The sequence below is a fragment of the Aythya marila genome (genome assembly GCF_965140915.1).
Source record: "Aythya marila genome assembly, chromosome: 4".
NCBI classification, from domain to species: domain Eukaryota; kingdom Metazoa; phylum Chordata; class Aves; order Anseriformes; family Anatidae; genus Aythya; species Aythya marila.
The window spans coordinates 31,418,086-31,438,795 of record NC_139045.1 but is presented as its reverse complement, the minus strand read 5'-3'; the positions used below and the strand labels follow the sequence as shown (position 1 = coordinate 31,438,795).

Genomic DNA, 20,710 nt, shown 5'->3' with positions numbered 1-20,710 from the left:
GCTCTCTGTATAGATCAAGATCTTTTGTCAGTGAGGCTACCCTTCTCACCTTCAACAATTCTTTAGCTGATTATGATGGCAGTCTAAAATTCTCATTTACAGTTCTCATGTTTATTTAATCTCTGGAGTCCAGGAGGACAAGGAGGAGATGTCATAGCAGCATCACACTGCATGACTGCAAATATTCAGCGTCCCCTCAGACCGGCTTCCAGTGAGACTAGGGAACAAACACACGGCATAAAGCAGAAGTAACTTTTCCAAAAGTGTAGAAACTTCTCCATGCATCTGGCTGTAAAGATGTCTCTGCACTTCAGCAAAATTTCAAAAAATGTTATGCAATGGTTGTGCTTGAGAAGCCCTGAAAAAAGGCTGAAATTGAGCCTTCTCCGTATTTTATTATATTGTTAAATGGTATGAAAAACGCTGAGCAGTAAGATTTAAGGCAAGCAATTCTGCTTATGCTTGTTTTTCAATTGAAGCATAGAAAAAATAAAAAGAGTAAATACTTGTGTAATTTTATCCATAAATATGAATCTTAGCAGTGGAGAGAAACATGAAAAAGATCAGGTAAAAATAGTAAAATCACATTCAAAAGATCTAAACCTGGACATATTGCAAGTGTCTCCCTGCTGGTTTCACTAAAATAGGGGTCTAGCCCTACAGGCTTTGTATGGCTGAATTCTATTCCATGTATGTCTTGTGTTCACATAGAGCAATGAACTGGATTAAGATCTATTTTCAACACCTATGAAAGGTTAGGTAGCTTACTGCTGCATGCGTGGTGTAGCTGCAGAAATGTGAGCAGTACACTCTTTATATCCTCATCTATCCAGTACTAACTGCAATAAAATAACCATCCAGCCCCGAAACCTTCTATGCTGGTGATAATGAATAAGCCCGAGAGATAAAAAAATATGTTTTTGTTTTTTTTACAGTTCTCAGAAGGAAGGTGCAAGGCAGTCATTTAAATATTAAATTATTGTGATAAAACTTGAGGCAGCATATTTGATACAGGTATCACCTGGATTTGGGATTTTTCTCTGCAGCTGAAGTAAATGATTAAGTCTGGCAAATGTTATTAAGTTGAAGTCCAGTCTGTTGACTTGCTCCAAAGAGCACCACAATTTGTCACTTTGAATTGCTTATTTCTTCAGTAGATTGATGTGACTACTATTGGCATACTCAAGACTCTCCTTCCAAATCACCATCAAGATAAACTTAAGCTGCTTTTTAGAAAATTGCTGCACAAATGTAATTTTTCACTCACACTTTGGAACAATTGTGTAAGGCATAAGTTAGGGATAGTCATTTTGTGAGTTTTTGACCTTTAATATGTCTAGCATGTTGAAAAGCCTAAAACATGTTAGTAAGAAGTACTCTGTCCATCAGAGAGATGTTTACTGAAGTTTTATAAAGGGACCGATAGAAAGGTTGCAGACAAGGTTTATATAAAAAGCTTTTTAAAATCAGTATTTCCTTTAAAAGTTTTTCAGTTATAAAGAAGATGAAAGAACTATTTTGTTAATAATTAATCAGTGTTTATTTTGTAAGCCACGAGCTGTATGTCCAGTTGCCTTCACATTCATAGGGTCAAGGTATGTCATGCACATATACATGAAAACTCTTTTCATCTTTTAGTTGTAACACATATAATAAATGCCTGTCCTTCTACAAGGTGTCCATGGGTCTGATTTTCATTCTAGTGATTTTCAGGGAGTAATCAGAGGCTCTAAAAGGCATCCAGACAACACCATTTTCGATCTCATAGGGAACATTGTACCGCGGGTCGTAGTGGCCCCCCATGTAGTAAATACCATTGAGGTTGGCTGCCTGGCAGCTGTTGTACCACCAGCCGCCCCCGTACATCTCCGCACAGCTCTCCTCCCAGCGGTCGTGGTCCTGGTCGAAGGTGCTGAACCGCATCTGGGCATGGGACGTGTACTCGGTGCCCTCCTCCAGCCAGCCGGCGACCAGCGCGTCCCCAGCCGTGCCCTCATAGGAGGACACGGTGAGGGCGTACCCTTCTGCTTCAGACCCTACCTGCATGATGTACTCTGCATACACAGCATTTCCATCCCAGTCCTCTAGCTCTACACGAAGCAGAGTGTCATTCTGAGTCAGCAAGTGAATGTTTTCATTGCCCAGCCACAACTCTCCTCGCCCTTTGGCATCCACGCTGCCGAAACCTCTCTTGTAGTCTTGCCAGGTCCGGTTAAAATTCACTGATCCATCCATTCTCTGTTGGATCAATAGCCATCCTCCCAAAGTGGTGTCTTGGTCGCAATAAACTGACAAAACCTTATTGGATCCCGCTGGCTTGATTTTGAAAATGCCACTTTTGGCACCAGAAGTGTGTTTCTGGCGGATATCATCGCAGTCTAAAAAAAAAAGTTGATCTGGTTTGACAGGAGTTATCGGTAAAATTTAATTAAAACTTCAGAGGAATCCAAGTAGCAATAGCTCTGAGGAAAATTTGTTAAACATGTCTTGGACTATGCTAGGTATAATGACAGGCAATGTTAAAAAGAACTGAGAGAAGAAAACATTACGTATTTCTTAAACTGTGAATTGTCTATGTAATACCCAAATATTAATGATATAATTTCCCCCTTTTTTTTTCTTTCTTTCTTTCTTTCTTTTTTTTTTTTTCATTTTCTTTTTTTCCAAGGTGGCAACAAACAGACACAGTTCTGGCATTTTATCATCACATCATTATACTGCAGTACCTAAAACCACTCTGTCAGTTTGGTTATGGATGGAGTTTGGCTCCACTACCTCATTAGCTATGTCTGTGAGCCTGTGTACCTTTCCCAGTGCTGGCTGTCCTTTGCTTCACTGCTCCCGCTCTGAAGCTGCGTGCCTGAATGTCTGGGGTGTCCTCTGCACTCTGATCGTGTTGCACCCCACCTAGCTGCTCAGATATTTCACGGGTCTTTAGTGATTTGGTTTCAAAAGTGGAGCCTCCCTTGTTGAAACTAGAAGAGGAGCTGGTAACTACAGTCTTGGAGTGACTTGCACCGCTAGACGAGAATCCAGGCTGAAACTGGAGTCCTCCAAAGTCATCTTCTTCCCCCTCTCCTAAGTCAGTGAATTTGTCTTTCCCTCCGTAAGACACTGTGTGGCTGGATGTTCCAGTACTCAGGTGGCTGCTGCCTGTCCCTGTGACACGGCTGCCAGTTGAAATGGTGCCAGATCCACTAGAGTATCTACCGCCACTGGATCCAGATTCATGGGTAAGAAAGGGCTCTAACTCAGGGAAAAACCTGTCTAGGTTGTGGAAGCTACCTGGCCCACTGATATGGTACGTGCTTCCTTCACCTCCAATATTTCCTAGTCCTTGCAAGTGGGAGCAGTCTGAGCCATCAGAGGAAACCATTTTCTCAACTATTTCTTCCCTGGGGCCATCAGGGCCATTAACAACTTTCTTGGTGACAGTTTTGGTGCATCTATGAACAGTGGTGGTTTTGTCTCCCAGGCTAGGGGTGTCTCTCCCATGGGGAGAAGTAATTAATTTGCTGGTGTGGGAATGTCCATCCCCCCTTGATTCTGCCACGTGATACAGGGTCTCGCCTCGGGAGGAGCTCGAGCCTGTTTCTGGTCTTTCTAACACCACTTGCATCTGCCTGATATTATTAAATGCATTCAGAGCTTGCATTTCTGGCAGAGGCTTAAGCTTAAAATGCTCAGGCACAGTCGAGTCCTTAAGTGGCCTCATTTTCAGTGTGCTCAAGGTGGTTGTTTGAAGGTCTGGGTTCATGTTGATGGAGCTGGCCTGGGTAAGCTGCTTCTGGATGTTATCATAGCTTTCTTTGTCCACCTGGTAATCAAAACTTCTAGCACAGCTTCCTTTGCAAGCTCGTATCTTAATATCAATGTCCACCTGCATGAACAGAGAGAAATAACTTGGTTAGGGAACTTGCCTGACTTTCACAAGTGAGTATATTATTTAACTGGACTGGGCAAAACTGGGAGCTGCATTTGTACCTCCAATCTACAGCCAAGCTTTTCCAAAGCTCCATTTTGAAACCTACCCTGGCTTCATTTCCACTGCAAATACAACACACACAATGGCACGATGCACATAAGTGCCATGGAGAAGTACATTGTGGCACGTTCCCAGTTACTGCTCCTTTTGCTCTTGGGGCATAAGGGTGTCCTTATGAAGGACAGGACATCTCCCCCCTTGTCCCCAGCGACTTGCAGCTCCTTACAGGAGGAGACTTGCCCCACACGGAGCCACTTATCAGCAGATACAGCATCAGTAATCCTGGCTGCCTGACTGAGAGCAGATGAGAGAAGGAGCCCTCCTTAGCTAATGCTGGTTCTCATGCAGCAGGAAGAGAAAAGCAAGCCCCCCAGAAAGCAACTCATTTGGGGATTTGCCTCAGCAGGTCAGATAGTATTTTCCTTCTGGATGGAGCACCAGTTGCTGTGCTTGGTATAACAGACCCTCTTTGCTCTGTAGCTAAGCTCTGGAAACAATATGCATGGTGTAGCAGCTGCTTACCTCCAAGCGCTTCATCTCCAGCACCTGATCCTGGATGCTGTTTTGCAGAGCTTTAATTCTGTTCACTTGAGTGACAACTCTCTGCTTTAATGTCACAATTCTCCGCCTCAGTTCTGCTGACACCTGCCCATAATTCTCATCAAGCTCTGAAACACAAATGCATCAGGGTCAGCTATGCTTGTGTGATTTTCTTTCCTAAAAGAGTGTCATGTGTTAAAACACACAATTAAAATATGTACTTAACACATTTCTCATAAGAGTAAACTTAAAAAACCTACATTAGTTTTTACCAGTTATTAGTTAAGAGTCATGTATTACTATGTTTATTCTGTCTTTTGAAAATGAGGGCCAGTACAGCATATATTTTCACTAAATGCTGTTTATGCACACACAAAAAAATCAGCCATGAAATATAAAACTGAGGGAGATACTTACGCTGGGCACCCTCCAGGCCTGGTTTTATTACATTTATGGTTTCCACAATTATCCGATTGGACGTTTTATAGTTGTTCTGATTGTCTGCGAGCAGCTGCCTAATTTTGTCTATTCTGTGGCTATTATCCTGGTCCATGTCATCAATCAGTCCTTGTATTCTGCAACCTGATGGACATTTTGTACCCTAAGATTGGAAGAAAGAAATAATTGTGTTAAAGTCTTCATGAGCATGCCTTATTTTTATCAATGTTTACAGATTTTTGCCAGCACTTAAAACACACTTAAAAAAAAAAAAAAAAAAAAGATTCTGCAACTTCTTTTCAGCTGTTCTGCCCTATTCATCCAATGACTTTGCCAAGGACTTGTGTGACTTAGAGCATACCACCTCATTCTTCATGTCCTGCACCTCTGAGACTGGTGTGATGGAATCACTGTAGTGCATCCCATGAAACCTGCTGTAAACAGGGATTAGGAACCCTTAATTTTCCTTTTACTCTTTTCCTCAAGAGTAAAATAAAATAAAACAAACAAAAAACCTTATTTGTTTCCCAAAAGACTGCTGTAAGGAGAGCTTTGTTGTCCAGTTTGAGAAAGGGTGTCTTAGGTCAAGTTATTAAAGCAAAATTTTCCTCAGAAAAGCCTAATGTTCTTATAAACTAAAGCTCTTTGGCAAAATTACATCTTACAAATATAGCATAAAGGTGAGTTGAGATGTAAGAGGCAAGAAGAAGACAAATTGACAGTTTATACACAGAGACATTCAGTCAGTCATTACGAATCTTTTACTGAATGTTTTGTCATCAGTTTTTCTAAAAAGTAGCTCCTGAAATATGAGTTATTTTTACTTATTTTTCTTTGTCACACATCTTCCTTTCAATTGCCTTTCTCTTACCAACTCCAAAAGCAGCAATATCAAAATTCTGAAAATAATAATCATTTTCTACAGAATAATCTTCTTTTATTTCATCTTTCTATTCCAGACTGATTCTGTACCTCTGAAAACTGTTCTTCCTTCCCTTTCTTTCTTCTTCAGTAACAGCTGCATTGCTTTCTTTCTTTCTTTCTTTTCCCCAGGACACCACGATGTCCTGATATGAAGGTTTAGCTGCCCTCTCTCAGATCTAAGGCTCAAATGTGTACAGCCTGCATGACACCCATCAGAGCAGGCTGGCTGAAGGCTGTGAGTACCCAGTTTTCATCCCCAAAGCTCATTGCTCACCCAGTCATCATCCGCACAGATGGGCCAGTTCTTCTCATACTTGCAGGTGGACTGCTGCATGTGCTCCACGATCCTGGGACCACGCACACCTCCGCCCTCCTTTTCAAAGCTGCTCTTTCCATCCTGCGCCTGCCAGGTAAAAAAAGGGGAAGTGCAAACCTGAGATTGTCTAAACAGTTGTCAAGAGAAAAGAAATTTAAGCACTTAAGCACTCAGTGGCATCACGGCTGCAGAAAATGCAGACATGTGGAAAGAATCACCCAGCAATGCAAGGATTTTATTCCTGGCATTTCTTGTAAGATATGATTTTCTTACAATAAAGCTTTTCAGTTCTTAAAATTAACACACCTTAAAATTAATGAAAGGTGCTCAGAATATATGATAATATCATTAAAAGGTGATCTTGTGCTCTGTGTAATCTTAAAAAATGTTAAAAAACAACTTGAAATTAGATTCAAACTGCTTAAGGTAAAGCATATGCTGTTTGTACACAGAAACACTATGTTTGTTGTCATATTTCTAAGTTTCTGTTTTCATTCTACCCCCTCCAGTCTACACAAAACTGTCTTAAATATATATATGAATTTTGTTTTCCCATTAGTGTTTCTGATTTTAATCAGAGTTGCTAACTATAACTTTGTAGCTGTGTTTTGCCCAACATAAAGAACAAGAAAGCTAATAACACTGTAATAAAATTACTAATGTCAGTGATGAATGGATTCTACTCCGCTAATGGAAAGAGAAGAAAGATAAGTATTGAGATTTTCTTGAAATCTGAGAAGCAAGAATACATTTACACTAGCTAAATCTAAATCAAAATATTATAAAGATTCCTATTGCGTTATTGCTCAGTAAAGGACTGGAAAATAATTATTTTTTCATAAAAGATGAAGTAGACTGTTTTAAGACTTGATATGTAATTAAGTCTGACTAGACTCCTCTGCACACATCTTACTTTCTTTTCAAGCAGTATAATTAATGCTTAAAAATATTAATGATTTATTCTGAGGCAGAGAAAGTTTCCCTAATTTCAGCCTTCAGGGCCAGAACCTTATCCCTATGGAATTGGGTGTTTATTCATTTTTGCTTAATTCATCCTGAGGATCTGGCCCAACTGGCTGTTAACAAAATAACAAATAAAAAGTTTAATTTTAGATGGTCTGTGCCCTTTCAGCACTGACAGCTCCAACATGACTGCTTCTGTTTTGTCAGATCTGCTTTGTATAACTCCTGTCATTTGTTAAAATATCCACTTTCTTCAAAACACAGTCACAAAGAGAAACATAAAGACTACAACAAGATTATGGGCTGAGACCTAAATGAAAAAAAAAGGGCAAAGTTATATCAGCATAGTTGAAAATCAAGACTATCACTTTCCTTATCTAAAAAATGATTCTTGCTTAAATCTGCTTTAACCTGATGCTGCTGTCACAGGAATCACTGTTGTATAATTGGTATTTTATGATAAAGGCATTATGTGTTATTTGTAGCTGGAAAATATTGTAGAGGTAAACTGAGATGTTCTACCCAAAGGAGAGTAGAATTTACCCTAAAATAAACTTTAAAGTTCCTGACTTGCTGGAGCCACTAGCATCCAAGTCAGTCAGTTTTAAGATTCACAGAATCATCTATGAACCTAGGAATTCATGTTAATGTATCTGCTTTGCTGCTCCTAAAGCAAGGCAGATTCCGCAAAAACAGATTAAGAAAAACTACAGAAATGGATATTCAAGAACTGCTGATGTGAAAGTCCAGCACTGAATTGCTTACAGTAAGCTTGTGCATATGTGTGCGCATTGAATTTCACAAGCTAGGTGACAGCCAAAACATATCTAATGAATTAAGATTAAATAAACCTTCATTCTTCAAATCATCATGATATGAAAAGAATGAAGTAAGCAAACTCATACCCAGGCTAAGTTGAGGCAGAGCAACACACAGAGGATCCTCATGGATATCATCTTCAGAGAAGAGCGAGCAGAACTCTGACTGAGAGGATGTTCTTCTCTCGTCTTTTGATGCAATTTAAACCTTAATGAAAATCTGAGATTAATCATTATTTTCCCTCTGTTTGGAGACAAAACATGCCAGATGTCCCCAGGTGATTACCTAAGGCCTCTTGCACAAGTTTCTGGTGCTGTTTGCTCCAGATAAGATTGTAGAGCACCAGCATGAGGGCAACACCATGAATTCCAGGAAAAAAATAATCTGTTTAAAGCTTAGTTTTTTGTAAACAGATGTTCAGCTAAGATGTGTGCAGGATCTAGTAGCATCCAGGAATACTCAACCACTGGAAGACACACTCTGTGTGACAGGAATTTAGCTAGTGTAATCAAACAGTTGATATTTGAAAAAGGAAGTCATTGGTTTGCCCTTTCTCTGTGACTATGTTCCCGTGGGCCTCCTAAAGCAAGTACTTGTCTTAGAAAGGTTGATATAGGCTATTGATGACCAAATGGACTGTGTGAATTGAACACATACTTATGAAGAGCACAAAATAGTAGTATTTGAAAATGCCCCAGAAAAATGTTGAGAACAATTAAGGGGATATATATATATAGATAGATATATAGATATATATAAAATTTATTTTTGAACAAAGGATATAGTTTATGTGTGGCAATTGATGATAATGTGCTGCTGCTGTGAGATCTATAACGAGCCTTACTATTACTGGGGAATATTATACATGGCTGTCAAACACCTGAAGATGCTGCCTGTCTCCACCACAGTTGCCACCACAGTGAGCAGAAATGAGCAAGAAAATCTTTGCTTGGGCAAATGTCAGCTTAATCAGTTGAAAGAATAAAACACTCTATTTTTTTTTTTTTAAATAATATGACATTCACAAAACTTTCTGTCAACTACAGGTTGCTCATCATACTCTGCATCACAGAGGCATGTTTAAGCCTGATTCTGGCACTGTACATTTTTAACTACAAATAGCTGATTGTAGCTTTGGATCCATTGAAACAGCCTCTTGAGTTTTCTCCTATCCTCCTTTCCTCTGTTTTTCCTCTTCTTCCATCTTCAGAAGTCTTTGTCGCTCTCCATGTAAAGTTCATTGAAGTTGAATTGGACCCTTTGTTTTCTCCTATCTCTGGCTTTGCATTGCGCATTTCCCTTACCCAGGAAAACCCTCTTAAGCTTAAACAGATCATATACCAATATTACTGAGTCATATTCTCAGGTAGCAGGAAACAGAACAGTTCAATAAGATGATGCTACATTGATTTATGCCACTGATTTACACCTACATCGCCAGAATCTGGCTTTGCAAATGAGATATAAAGGGGTTCTATTACATTTAAGACTTAATCTTACCTGTGCATGCATAAGCTGAAACAAGACTGTTTGTTTATTTTAATTTCCTGCAGGCTGTTTTGTAAAGACTTCTGTTGAATCCCACGCAGTGCCAGTAATGCTATGATGCAAGAAACACCTTCTAATTTCAGAAACAGAACAATCCAACTAACTTCAGCCACAGAAGTCCAGACAGACCCCATGTTACCTTTGCTCAGATTGAAGATCAGCCAGCCATGGCTGTGTTGTTTGGTTGATAAACATCCATAAGGCAGCTCCTGAACTCAAAGCACATAATATACTTTCATAAATTCTCCGCTGCTAAATTCAGCAGTGGCAAGACTGATGACTCTTCCCCACTCCAAGTCCTACACAGTTGTGTTGACTCTGGTGTAACAGTAGTGTGAAAGAAATATAAGAATCTTAAGGAATTATGAAAAGCTCAGAAAACAGTAACATGCTTGAGGGAGGGAAAGATCATGATAACAAAAAGACTTGTAGCAATAAGATAATTTTTTTCAAAGAACAGAATAAAATGAGCAACATGCAAAATATACTTGGGTCCACAGACAGTCCCCACTCAAGCTAATAAGCTCTAATTTAGCATAGTTGATAGACACCAAACTCTGCTCAAAGACCATGGCTTTACGCCCTCCATGCTCAGGAACACAAGAATTGCACATACACCTCCACATGCCCTCCTTGTGCGTACAAACCTGTACTTGGCTGTACTGCTGGATCTCCCTTCTCCTGATCATTTTTAGTGTGTACATTGCTGCCTGAAGCTGTATGTTCTTTTCTGAAGACTTAAACCTCAGGGATTTTTCTGTGGTGCTCATCACTCAACTATCCCAGTGCCTTACCAACACTCATTCGTGGGGCACCACTTTCTCCATTTCACTGCTGCAGAAGCCAGGTGAGAAGGTTAAGTCCAAAAGTAGCTTTTAGGTTTGGGGATCTTTTTTGATACATTGAGTTTTCAGAATACACTGCATGTGCAGACCCCTCTGACCTCAGCTGTAGCTCTCCACTCAGCACTGAGGTCTGGAGGAACATCCAGCAGCCAGGTCTAAGATCACCAAGTGACTTGCCTGTGGTCCCATGGGAATGAGATGAAGAGGTCAGGAACAGTACCTAATTTTGCGGAGTATTGGCTGTAAGAGATGACTGTACCCAGTCTGGTCTTGCTCACTACATTTGTTACAACCTCAACAACAAACAAATTGTCCTTCATTCTTCTTGCAACCAGTTCCCATGCTCAGCACTGATTAGGCAAATAATGTATTGGGAAAACAAAACAAAACAAAACAAAACAAAAACAACAAAAAAAAGAATTAGGTGATAAATATCTTTAGGACAATATCATAATGAATATGTAAGCATAATTCAGATGTGATGTGTCACATTAGTTCTGGATTTTCCTAACTTGAAAGAGCTTGATTTTGTGATCTTCAATACTCTCTGAACATTATTTTTGTAATTTTTTAGGCTTTAAAAACAAAATGTGTTGAAGAAACAGGAAATTTGTACCATTCTCTTCATGTCCACATTCTTGCAATGTGAGCACATCAAGTAGAAGGATTTCTGCCTTTTCAACCACGGTAAAAGAGGGTTAGACAATTTGCTAGATAGTGTGATACACATACACTACTAGTGTAAGACTGGACGTTGCAGTAGTATGAGACAGCTTTCCTCTGACCCTGATGGAGGGTGCTCTGGTGACCTTCAAACACACACAAAAAAACCTTAAGCTCTGGTTCAAGTAAAACCCAGCCAACAAGGCTAGAGGGGCTGGAAAAGAAAAAAAGAAAAAAAAAAGAAAAAAAAAAAAGCTGATAACTGATCATAAACATTAGGTAAGCTAAGAGGGTTTTCCTGCTTCATATGTGAAGCTGGGGAAAAGGAGGAGTTCCTCAGGCTTTCCAGTTGAGGGCTGAATCTGGGCCTGACCTTCAGCCTGTACCTTTGCTTTCCTGTTGCAATCATCCAGTCACTTCTCTGTCTGTTTGTTTGAGAAGGCTAAAGGCTAAGAGCTAAATAAACTTTGGATTTAACTTTAATTCATGATCAAAGGACAGAAGTGCAGTTTAGTGCTTCGGCTGCCCTGCTCTTGGCAGGCTGCCACAACAATAGTTGGGGATTCCAGGATTCAGTTCTGGTTTGTGTGCCCTGGCTGAGAGCCAGCTCTGAATCAGAGAATCACAGCATGGCTGGGGTTGGCAGGGACCTCTGGGTCCACTTGGTCCAACCCCTGTTCCAGCAGGGCCACCCAGAGCAGGGTGCCCAGGACCACGTCCAGGTGGCTTTTGGAGATCTCCAATGAGGAGACTCTACCATCTCTCTGGGCAGCCTGTGCCACTGCTCCATCACCTGTACAGGAAAGAAGTTTGTGCCCACTGCCTCTTGTCCTGGCACTGGTGCCACTGGAAAGAGCCTTTCTCTGTCTTTTTTGCACCCTCCCTTCAGGCATTTATAGACATTGATGAGATTTCCCCTGAGCCTCCTTTTCTCCAGGTTGAACAGTCCTAATTCTCTCAGCCTCTCCTCACAGGAGAGGTGCTCCAGTCTCTTGATTATCTCAGTAGTCCTCTGTTGGACTCTTTCCAGTATGTCCCAGTCTCTCTTGTACTGGGGGCCCAGAACTGGACACAGCACTCCTGGTGCAGCCTCGCCAATGCTGAGTAGAGGGAAAAGATCACCTCCCTTGACCTGCTGGCAATATTTTGCATAATGCAGCCAAGAATATTGTTAGCCTTCTTAGTGGCCAGGACACATCACTGACTCATGTTCAACTTAGTGTCTACCAGCTCTTGTTTGCCCATCATTGCCTCTGTCTCCTGTTTTACCACCAAACCCCACCACAAGTTGCCAGAAGGTGCCTTATCCTCCTCTTATCTGCTTGTTCCTGTCCCTCCTCTGGAAATTTTGTCTTAGATACAGTTTCCCTCCAGCTCCAGCTCCGAGCTCCACTTGTTCTTAACATGTTCCTCAGCCTCTCTTGGTTTTGTTACTAGCCAGTCCCTGCATCTGGTCCCATGTTTCCCCCAGTCAACATTGCTGGGGCCTCAGCTTCACTTGAGCTCCCAAGTCAGTGTTTGTGTTTCTGAATTTGCACCACCCTCTTCCTCCAGTCTGTTTTCTTCCCTGCTTCTACTGGCCAGACAGCCAATGCTAGTAAGTACCTTCTCACTTGCCCTCTCAGTCCTAGTTTCTTTACCCAAGTCTTTCAGTCTGTCTATTTGATTTTCCTCACTACCCCTCTATCTCTTCCTATTTTATTTTTTTACTTTGGAGTGATCATAGCGTATAAAAAGAAGGCAAACAGTGTAGCACCCAAACCCTGTTACGAACTCTTATAAACTCAGAGGAGGATAGGTTAGCCTACATATAAAGGATTACACTATATTATACTGTCTATGCTCTGAAGGTCGTGTGCAATTATAGACTGATTTAGAAAGGAGAAATAAGATCTTTTAGAATATAAAATGGAGGCATTAAATCAAAATGCAATGTATTTACTTGAAAACAAACAAACAAACAAAACAACAACAAAAACAAATTTAAAACAAAAACAAACAAAAAAAAAACAAACAGCAACAAACACCAAAACACAACTTGAGAGTATTATTCTCTCTCTAAGAGTTAGACGAAATAGATCTCTTCTGGTTCCTTTCTGATAGCTAGATGGTTGGAAACAACAGGAAGGATCTCCAAAAGGCACGAATCTTGCCAGACTTCTTTCAGAGCCCACGGGGTATAGCTGCAGATTGGGATCTGTCAGACTCCCTTCTGAGCACTGGCAGAGGACTTATGTGACTCCTTAGGCTACTTGGATTCAACAGCCCTGACCTAACAGACTTCTGGAGCAGAAATTATTTTTGAGACTTTAGGACAACAAAACAACTGGTAGAATGAGCCAACCTTAGCTCCTGTAAGCAACCCATAAAATGACAGCTTACACCAACTAAATGTGTGCAATTACAGCAGATTCTCATCAAATAAGTGACTGCAAGCTAAAAGATAGACTGGGGGGGGAGGGGGGGAGAAACCACAGTTCAGACCTAGAGTAATGTTGCTACAGATTTCATAGGTGGGATTTTAAGATTATTTAACCACCTTTATCCTATAGGTGGGATAAACTGAAAACAGAAAGTGAAAGTGACTTGGCCAACGCCACTCAAGAGACTGTTTGCTGAACCAGGATCAGGCTGGGCTGGCCAGCTTCCAGCTTGCATCCTTCCCACAGGCCTCTCTACATGTACCACATGAGGAACCCTAGGAGAGGCCTCACTGCACAAAACATTCAGGATAACTGCTTTGCTTGGTGAAGAATTGTGTGTCAAGACTGGAGCTGGGCTGCAAAGCACAGCTGGTTGCATGGATGCAACAGAGCCATGCAAATGTACTGGTTCAGTGGTGAGGAGGGGTTGTCCCTTGTCCCAAACAGCGGTTAACCCTGTGTTGGCACCATGTTAGCAATGGCTTCTTCTGACCTACTCCTGAAAAACCTGCCTTCCTCTTACACTTCTCTGTCTTTAAAACAAACTATTTGGATGCGCTATTCAGAAATATCCAGTGAACTTCTGGCTGCTCGATGGTAGCTAAAAGGAAAGACCAGGAAGCACTTCTTCATATATCAACTTGACATGCATCTATATTTCTGTTCTAGCCTGAACATATCTTTCATTGAGCAATTTATTCACAAACTTAATCTGATTTGCTAATGAACCCAGAAATACTCATCAAATATTCTGAATGAGTACATTCAGGCAGCATCTCAAACTTTTTGCTGTTCTTGAACTGTGCTGTTGGATTGCTCATGTGGATTGCTGGAAAATTATTACTGTATCTAGGAAAAGCAAATGCAACAAAAATGTAATTATTTTCTACTGCAAATTTTAACATCTTTGCTCTGAAAATCATGCTATATACATTAGAATCATTTAAAATGCTTATGAATATGGTATTCAGGAATAATAGTTTTACAATAGCATTCAGGAATAATCATTGTACAGTGTGGTAGTGTGTGCTATATAGAAAACCAAACTTCTATTCTGAATAATATTTGGGAAACTTGTTAATGTATATGTTCTGAAATAAAATATCTTTGTTATGCTAGTATATTTCCTAACATATCCTGGTTGAAAATGTATTCATTACTTTGTGGTAAGCTCAGTTATATGCCCTTTAGCAGTAAACTAGGTCTCTTTCAATTTGCTTTGTACTTTGATCTGTGTCACAAATCAACAATTTCATCAGAAAACAAAATGAAGACTCTTGGAAGCAAACCACATTTTATGAAGAAATAGCTCCAACACACACTTCTAAGCAAACAGCAGAAATTTCTGGTGTCCAATTCAGGAATGACTGAACCAAACAGATTTGATCAGAGTAACTTTCCAAACATTATAGTGTTTACTTTGTTTTGTTTGGCCAACAGTAGAGCACAAATAGTAAGCTCAGCATTTTTGTAGTAATCAAAAATTTATTGAGAATTTGTACAGAAAAAATAACCACATAAGAAGTAAGCACTGCTCAAGGAAAATGCTTGAGCATTTTACAGCCAACAGCTTTTTACAAAGTTGACTTCCAAACTGTGGAAAGTGAGATAAGTTCAGTGTCTCACCGATGAAAGATTTATTTTCCCTGTCCGTATCAGTCTTTGCTAAATTGTCCCTTTATGCGTCTCCAACCTACGACAGAAAAAAAAAAAGACAGCATTTTAATGTTCTTCTAAGAAAGAAGTACATAAGGCTACAATGACATGTTGATAGTGCAACATGAGCCAGCAGTGCGTCCAGGTGGCCAAGAAGGCCAGTGGCATCCTGGCTTCTGTCAGGAATGGTGTAGACAGCAGGACCAGGGAGGTGATCGTCCCCCTGTACTCAGCTCTGGTGAGGCCGCACCTTGAGTGCTGTGTTCAGTTTTGGGCCCCTCACTACAAGAAGCACATAGATGCCCTGGAGCATGTCCAGAGAAGGGCAACAAAACTGATGAGGGGTCTGGAACACAAGTCCTGTGAGGAGCAGCTGAGGAAACTGGGGTTGTTTAGTCTGGGGAAAAGGAGGCTCAGGGGAGACTTTATTGCTCTCTACAACTACCTGAAAGGAATCTGTGGGGAGCTGGGGGTCAGCCTCAGATAACTGGCCTCAGATAGAACAAGAGGGAATGCATTCAAGTTGCTCTGGGGAGGTTCAGGTTGGAAGTTAGAAGACATTTCTTCTCAGAAAGAGTAGCTAGGCATTTGAATGGGTTTCCTGGGGAGGCGGTGGAGTCACTGTCCCTGGGGGTGTTTAAGGAAAGGTTGGACATGGAACTCGGGGACATGGTTTAGTGGGTGACATTGGTGGTAGGGGGATGGTTGGACCAGATGATCTTGAAGGACTTTTCCGACCTTAATGATTCTGTGATACTAGCTGGAATTTAAAAACGTAGCCTTCAAAGTAAAAGGAGGCAAGGAATTATTTCTGATCATGAGACCAACCACTTACCTATCTGTTAAAAGAAACATTAAAGTAGAAGATATACTAAAATCAAAACACAAATATTTCTATGACAAAATGGTAAGCAAAGCTGATGCCCCTAGGATGCAGAGGGCTTAATACTTCAGCTGTCCATGCTCTGTATTCAAAATGATAACTATGTTCTGTTTTCATTTTAAACATCTCCTCTCTCCTGAGGTCGAACCTGCTTGATGCTGCCTGAGTGTTGCTGTCCATCTATTGAGAGTCTGTTGAATGGGATGATTTTCATTGCAGTTTTCTTCATGGAGTACCACCGGTCACGCCAGGTTGCCCAGATAATGCCGTTGTCATATCCAGCTGGATCAGAATCTCGAGATGTGTACACGCCATCTAAAAATATCAGTTGGCACAAAATATTTAGTTGTTTCTAAAATAATTAATGTGCTCATCCCATTCATATTTGTGATACTAACACTTCTATGACATCCCTAGGCATCCTAACAGTATGCATTCACTGCCCCTGTCCCCCAGTTTACTTCTCTGAGGACTGATAGTTCCACTTTGGGCTGGAGAGCTGCCAGAAGTTCCTACTTCTGGCATTAATATTAACAGTTATTGAAAAAAATGGGCTATGTATATTTTGCAGAAAACAGATGGCAAAATATACTCAATGAAAGTGACCTTTTTTTTTTTTTTTGTCATTGAAATATATTGTCCTTGCTTACTTTTTTCCACATAAAAGTAGGTATTTAGAAGATATTTTACCTATATAATATTTGCCATTCAGGTGGCCAGCATGACATCTGTTCATCCACCATCCAGATCCATCCTGCTCAGCACAGTTGCCCTCAAAGTTATCATTGTCGTTATCATAGGTACTGAATCGCATGCCATTATGGAAGGTATAGGATTTGTCACTTGGATCATCTCCAAAATCAAAGCCATCAAAGGCATCTCCAGCTTCGCCACCAATAAAGTATGCATAGGTCAATCTGTACTTGTCTTGTTCAGTTCCCACTTTGAATACAGCATAATCAGCAGTGCTGTTAACAGAGGATAATGGTGAACGTAAGCATACTGCATTCCTAGTATGTGCTCAAATGAAAAATTCACAAACAACTTCTATGCTCCAGCATCAGATGCGTTTTCTGACTCCTAGTCTTCAGTGATGTACAGAAGACCTACATTACACACACACACACATGTGTGTATCCCTGTATGTATCCCCTACTGCTTAGGCTTACTATGGTCATAAGGAAATTCTCGGAGGGAGGAAGGAACAGATCTATTCTGCCAAATCCACTAGGACTGCTTGTGGTATGGCCTTTAGGCAGACACACACAGAGGCTGGCATTACACTTGTGAGTTCAGTGTCCTCTGTATGTTAGTAGACCTAACAGCACCACAATTTTTTTCAAAAATATGTACAAAGCAACACAACAGTACAAGCAGTAAGCTTTAAGCCATCATTTTCAGAAGCTTCATGAGCAAATACCTTTTCTTGCCAGTCCAGTCCTCCAGGTCTATTCGCAGGGTGTACGGCAGAGTAGATTGTGTAGTTATTAAATGAATCTTTTCATTGCCCAGCCAGAACTCAGTGGTGTCATCTGGAGACAGATGTCCAAATCCTTCCTTGTACTGAACCCAATTTCTTCTGAAATCCTCACTTCCATCCAATCTCTGGAAAAAATATTTAAAAAAAATAATCAACCAAAATGTGATATATTTTATGTAAGCAAATAAAAACAGTGCTGATGCAGTCAGCTTGCTTATGGTAATAATACACAAGTGGCTTACCCTCTGTAATACTGTCCAGCCATTGCCGTATGAGTCAATCTCACAGTAGACTAGGAATGATTGCTTAGCATTTTGAGGCTTGATGAAGTAAAGACCACTTCTTCTGGCACCTTTATTTGCAATATCTTGACAATCTGAAATAAACATATATTCAAAGGATTGTTATTAATCTAGCTGCAGTTCTATCCTCACATTTATTTGATATTGCAACTTTCTTAGTGCAAAAAATACAACTCATCTAAATACTGTTGCAAAGTTCACTATTTAGTCTACATACTTTGATGTCATTGCCATAAAAAAACTCACTGAAGGTCACAGGACTTGTGTAAGACAAGAATGACTTTGGTCTTCCATGGAGTTTAAGCAACTTAAATGTAAAATATAGCCATTCCATTAGTTTCTACAACAACAAAAACAGCACTTCTGGAGCTAATTTTTTTCATATTACTCAGCAGAAATGTCATAATGAGTTATCTTCTGTTTTCACTCTGTCCACAGCAACTCTCCTTCTGTCACTGATGTATAGCATACGTTTTGGGATAATCATATTTTGGTCAAAAAGTCCAAAGGGGCAAGTGAGACCTCTGTTCCATTTGAATGTCCTACTTGCGGAGCACCTACCCAGTACTTAAATTGTTCCAAATGCTGACTTCAGAACTTGCAATCTTACATATCTTTGTAAAAATCTATCTTCCTTAAGACTACGTGTACTTCATTGCTGTGATGCATGCTGGCAATACACACAACTGAATTAACCCTCCACCATACAAGAAACTTTTTGTGCACCTCTTCCAGTCGTCTCCTGTATTTCAGCAGTATCTCTGCATGGTTCCTGACAGCTTGACTCAAGCTGAGCAATCTTCTGTTTCAGTAGTGCGATCTTGTTGGTGTTCGTTATATGTGCGTCTGTCAACTGTCTGGAAACATAAAAATGCCTCGTTGCTTCAGGTGTTTCTTAATGACAGTAATACACATTTCTCTGCACACATGCCTGACTGATGTAGTATGCTGCAACATACATCCCTGCAAAAGGGGAAGACTCTCTTAACACTGATATTTAAAGTTGGGAAATTAGCCAAAATGGGAAACCGTAAACTTAATCTTATGCAAAACTTGACTTGCCTCTAATCAGCAAAACTCAAATCAGCAATTCATGCATGACTGTAATGCTATGGAAAGTTTTTCTTTGTTCTCATTAGTAAATGATAAATTATTCTTCCTTAATTGTGGGCACATTTGTAAAACATAAATTATGTAAATAAACTACTGCAGTAGTCAGTGTGCCTAAGCCATATTTGATATAATGTTATAGGGGCAGAGGTTTTGCTACATTCAGGAAAAAAAACATATCCTCAAGTTTTAGCCAAGTTAATGGTGTTTTCATTTGTATTTTCAACATTGGCTTACAGAAGACTACCATTGATTTTATAATTACTTGTGATTTATGTATGTGGAACTGAGCTGATATTCTAGGATATATGCAGAAAAACTAGCCAGAGTGAATGACTGCACAAATATTCCAAACACTTTGCATTACTAAGCAAATTCATATTAATATATTCTCCCAAGCCAATGAAAAAAAAAATAAAGTTTTAAGTAGTTGACACAGCAAAAGAAACATAAAAATGTTGCCAGGCTTCATGACATTCTTATCTTGCACTTCTTGCACAATTAATAGATTACGCAGATAAGCAGAGAATGCACTATCAGACCCTTATGATCCTAATGTATCTTGCTAGGGAGCTAGTAATGACAGTGTGGGCATAGTGGTGCACATAAGCACAAAAACCCTTTCTGAAGAAATCTTAATTGCAGTTGATAAAAGTAGAGAAATAAAATTATTTGGACTGTCAAGTGATATCAAAAAGTTGGTAGACACCTACTGTATAGTACTTTCATGAGACAAAATAGTGTTTTCATATCGGATGATTTCTTCAATTATTTTCTTGGACTTCTGAGTCAAACCCTCAACCGACTCTAAAACAGACAAATGGATAAAATAATTGCAGTTAGACAAATTAGAAAAACAAGTGACATAAGATTTTTCAATTGCATGGTTATTTTTATATTCTCACGTTGTTGTTGCTGCTTATCTGGAGGATAGAGGGTTTTGATGTGTTGAATCAAATAATCTGCTTTTCCTGTGGCGTTAGTAACTTGCTGCAAAATTCTCTCAATTTCCAGCAGTTCATTATCCGTAGTGAGACGGTATTTGTTAAAGAAATCTGCAATGCCACAGGTTGTTGGGCAGTAGCTACCCTAAAGAGGAAAGAATAATAAATGATAATGTTTCAGGAGCAAAAAAAAGGACAGTAGAACATTTGGGCAGGAGAACTCTAAGTCATGGTTTGTACAAATGACTGGGTAAAAAAGGGGTAGGCATTTGCCACTGTCTGCGGTGTTTAAATTTACAGAGACAGTTCAGTTTCATACTGTGTATACATGCACACTTGGCAATAAAACAGTGCATGCTGTTACTTATAGCGTCTTCTAAAATGCTTTTATCAGCAGCGCAGCTGCCTTTTTCAACAGATGTTTATAGCTACTAATCAACAATGGGTTTAAGCACAGCGCATTTAATAAGTATTGAAAATAACAATAGGGATCTAATGAAGCTACAAAAGATAATGGCAGTTAATAATCAGTAGGAAGGCTTTGTTTAGACTCTTAATATAAAAGGAAATTGTTCATGTACTTACAAATCGTTCATCTAATATGCAGCAGTTTTCTCTGGTGGGAAGGTACTGAAGAGAAGAAACAAGACCATTTTCAGTGAATTTTCTCCAGCAGCATTTTCAGCTCTGATACATTTTTTAACACTGCCTCTCCACTTACCGCCAGGCTGGTAGAGAAGAGCAAGGAAAGGAGATACCCCAGTGGTGCCCATCTGCCTAGCTTCAGCCCCATCGTGCCTGCCCCACCGTGCGCTGCCAGCCGAAAGTGTTCAGCCTGGTGCCCAAGGTAGCGGCACCTTTATGGGCAGCC

The 20,710-nt window shown here is 40.1% G+C and overlaps 2 protein-coding genes across 2 annotated transcripts; both read right to left on the bottom strand.

Moving 5' to 3' along the window:
* Positions 1-1,516: 1,516 nt before the first annotated feature.
* FGA (fibrinogen alpha chain) lies at positions 1,517-8,192 on the bottom strand. The gene is made up of 6 exons (XM_082758977.1): positions 8,072-8,192; positions 6,162-6,290; positions 4,943-5,126; positions 4,508-4,653; positions 2,806-3,880; positions 1,517-2,378 (listed from the first exon to the last, which is right to left on the bottom strand). The coding sequence occupies exons 1-6, from the start codon at positions 8,120-8,122 to the stop codon at positions 1,669-1,671; spliced, it is 2,295 nt and encodes a 764-aa protein (XP_082615103.1). The 5' UTR covers positions 8,123-8,192; the 3' UTR covers positions 1,517-1,668.
* A 6,737-nt stretch (positions 8,193-14,929) lies between these two features.
* Positions 14,930-20,710, bottom strand: FGG (fibrinogen gamma chain). Its single transcript, XM_082760323.1, has 10 exons — positions 20,561-20,710; positions 20,425-20,469; positions 19,801-19,984; positions 19,609-19,702; positions 18,512-18,642; positions 17,726-17,859; positions 17,424-17,608; positions 16,694-16,971; positions 16,152-16,318; positions 14,930-15,157 (listed from the first exon to the last, which is right to left on the bottom strand). The coding sequence occupies exons 1-10, from the start codon at positions 20,630-20,632 to the stop codon at positions 15,143-15,145; spliced, it is 1,305 nt and encodes a 434-aa protein (XP_082616449.1). The 5' UTR covers positions 20,633-20,710; the 3' UTR covers positions 14,930-15,142.

What these genes read in the sequence shown, in the direction of transcription:
- FGA (XM_082758977.1), bottom strand. Translation starts at nt 8,122, where the DNA reads ATGATATCCATGAGGATCCTCTGTGTGTTGCTCTGCCTCAACTTAGCC. An exon ending in TCTGCCTCAACTTAGCCTGG is followed by an intron (nt 6,291 to 8,071) that starts GTATGAGTTTGC and finishes TTTACCTGGCAG; the next exon opens with GCGCAGGATGGAAAGAGCAG. An exon ending in TCTGTGCGGATGATGACTGG is followed by an intron (nt 5,127 to 6,161) that starts GTGAGCAATGAG and finishes TTCCAATCTTAG; the next exon opens with GGTACAAAATGTCCATCAGG.
- FGG (XM_082760323.1), bottom strand. Translation starts at nt 20,632, where the DNA reads ATGGGGCTGAAGCTAGGCAGATGGGCACCACTGGGGTATCTCCTTTCC. An exon ending in GCATATTAGATGAACGATTT is followed by an intron (nt 19,985 to 20,424) that starts GTAAGTACATGA and finishes TTTCCTCTTTAG; the next exon opens with GGTAGCTACTGCCCAACAAC. An exon ending in ACAGGAGACGACTGGAAGAG is followed by an intron (nt 17,860 to 18,511) that starts GTGCACAAAAAG and finishes TGTTTATTTCAG; the next exon opens with ATTGTCAAGATATTGCAAAT.